This window comes from Oncorhynchus clarkii, unplaced genomic scaffold, assembly GCF_045791955.1.
Source record: "Oncorhynchus clarkii lewisi isolate Uvic-CL-2024 unplaced genomic scaffold, UVic_Ocla_1.0 unplaced_contig_9002_pilon_pilon, whole genome shotgun sequence".
NCBI lineage: Eukaryota > Metazoa > Chordata > Actinopteri > Salmoniformes > Salmonidae > Oncorhynchus > Oncorhynchus clarkii.
This window is the reverse complement of record NW_027257976.1, coordinates 265,423-267,968: the sequence shown is the minus strand read 5'-3', so window position 1 is coordinate 267,968 and position 2,546 is coordinate 265,423. Positions and strand designations below refer to the sequence as shown.

General features: G+C 45.4%; 1 protein-coding gene across 1 annotated transcript; it reads left to right on the top strand.

The window, feature by feature from the left end:
• Positions 1-1,384: 1,384 nt before the first annotated feature.
• LOC139394376 (type-2 angiotensin II receptor-like) lies at positions 1,385-2,323 on the top strand. Its single transcript, XM_071142430.1, has one exon. It carries the CDS (start codon positions 1,385-1,387, stop codon positions 2,321-2,323), a length of 939 nt encoding a protein of 312 aa, XP_070998531.1.
• Positions 2,324-2,546: the final 223 nt, after the last annotated feature.

The following is a 2,546-nucleotide window of genomic DNA, read 5'->3' as shown; positions in this document are numbered from 1 at the left end:
TCTAATAAATACAGGACATGGACATAACAAGAAACACGTACAATGACGACTGGGGAAGAAACCAAAGGGAGTGATATATATATATATATATATATGGCAGGTAATCAAGGAGGTGATGGAGTCTAGGTGAGTGTCATTATACGCCTAACGCTGGTGACAGATGTGCGCCCTGACGAGCAGCATGGTGACCTTGAGGCCGGAGAGAGAACACGTGTGACAATAGGCCTAGGTTCAAATACTATTTGAAATCTTTCACATACTTTTTAGTGTTTGCTCGAGCATGCCTGGAAAGGAAGATGAGCGTGTATTGCACGTTAAAGACTAGAACCATTCATAGAGGATACTAGGAAGAATCCTTCAATGAAAAAAGGGTTCTTGGTAGAACCAAAAATGGTTCTCCTCTCAGATTAGTGACCAGTATAGTAGTATAGTAGTGACCAGTATAGTAGTGACATTTTCCGTTCTTTGGACTCCTCACCATGTCATGAACTTGCTGGGATTGTCAGCAATCTTTGTAGGGGATAAGCCTCTGAGAGGAGTATGGTTTTATTTAGAACCATTTTTTCTAAGAGTATAGTCCTGGACTGAAAAGCACATTCAATGTAAAATCACAATTGAACGTTGTTTTTTAGTCTGACTGGTTATCTAAGATTCTTCCTCTAGATAATTTCCTTGTCATCTGTTGTTTCACAGGAAGAATACAGTACATTCAGAAGTCCCCATTCAATTTCCTACAGACGCAGAACATCAAAACATGTGTCATGACTTCCGGCTGCTCTCCCTGTTCGGGCGGCGCTCAACGGTCGTCATCACCGGTCTACTAGCTGCCACCAAAGGTGGCTCCTCTCCCTGTTCGGGCGGCGCTCGGCGGTCGTCGTCACCGGTCTACTAGCTGCTACCGATCCCTTTTTCTTTTCTGTTGGTTTTGTCCTACTTGTTTTCACCTGTACATTATTGGTTGTTAATTCGGGGCTATTTAAACTTCCAGGGCCCGCCTGCTTTTGTGCGGGCTTATTCCTCTCTGTCAGTGGTAGAGTTTTGTTTTGCTTATATGTATTTTTGCTGTTTGTTATTTCCCTGGTTTTGGGGGACTTAACTGTTTATTGGTCATTGTGCCTGTATGTTGGCTAGACCCAGCTGAATAAATACGTCTACATTGGAAACCTTGCTCTGTTTGACTCCACACCCACCACTCCTAGCTTTCGTGACAACATGGCCTTTCCCTAATGACCTATTCACTAACACTCAATTTGGTTAGCAAATTCACAGTACAGGTAAACAACGGTTGCAAATAATGTACCTCATGTATCACATGGACACTGTATTTTATCTGACTGCCTGTTACTCAGAGCCATTCGCCGGTCATCTTGACTCACTGCTAGAAATGGAGCAACGCAACTCCTCCACCTTCATCTCCTTCACCCTAAACTCCTCCGACTCTAATGCCTCCTTCCTCAGTCTTGCACCCATCCCTTGGAACCGTGATGGTCTGGCCCCTGGCGTGGTCCTGTCTCTTTGCTTCCTTATCGGCATACCCGGGAACATCGCAGTGATAGTTGTCCTCTGTCGGAACCACGATCTATCCAGTTTGAGCCGGAGACTGATGTTGAACTTGGCTGCATCAGACCTGCTATGCCTTGTCACCCTGCCTGCATGGATCCACAGCATTCTGTTTAGCTGGATAATGGGTTGGGCTATTTGCAAGTTAATGTCCTTCCTGATTTACTGTAGCATCTACACCAGCTTGCTGACTATCACGCTTCTGAGCATCCAGCGTTACCTCCAGGTTCTGTATCCACAGACTTGGGCCTTGCTGGGAGTGGCAAAAGAAAGGGGAATTCTGGTTGTCCTGTGGGGGGTAGCCGGGGTCCTATCTATCCCTAATTGGGTGGTGCGAGGTTTGAAGCAGGATGAGAATGGACATTTCCAGTGTATGTTTGTTTTCGCGTCAGACACTCAGCAAGTGGCCGTGTTGCTCCTACAGACTGTTCTGGGATTTGTAGTTCCTTTCTCCATCATGGCCACGGCCTATATCCGCCTCCACCGAAGAGTGAACCAAACAGCGTTTTTCAGGAGCCCCAAGATGACCAGATTAGTGACCAGTATAGTAGTGACATTTTCCGTTCTTTGGACTCCTCACCATGTCATGAACTTGCTGGGATTGTCAGCAATCTTTGTAGGGGATAAGGCTCTGAGAGGAGTCTGGGAGGCCCATTGGGGAATTGTTGGATCTCTGACCTTCATCAACAGCTGTTTGGATCCATTCCTCTACGCCTTTGCCTGCAGAAACACCCACCCAGAGAACAGTACCAATCCAGTCTGACTCAGTCGTCCCCATTGATCCCAAAGCCACAATCTGTAAGATTTCGAGCCATCTCATTGGCAATTTCCACAGTATAATAATGAATATTGTTTGAAATCAAATCTGGATGTCACGTTCTGACCTTTATTTCCTTTGTTTTGTATTTATTTAGTATGGTCAGGACATGAGTTGGGTGGGCAGTCTATGTTTGTTTTTCTATGATTTGGGGATTTGTATGTTTCGT

Coding starts and splice junctions, on each gene's coding strand:
- LOC139394376 (XM_071142430.1), top strand. CDS start 1,385: ATGGAGCAACGCAACTCCTCCACCTTCATCTCCTTCACCCTAAACTCC.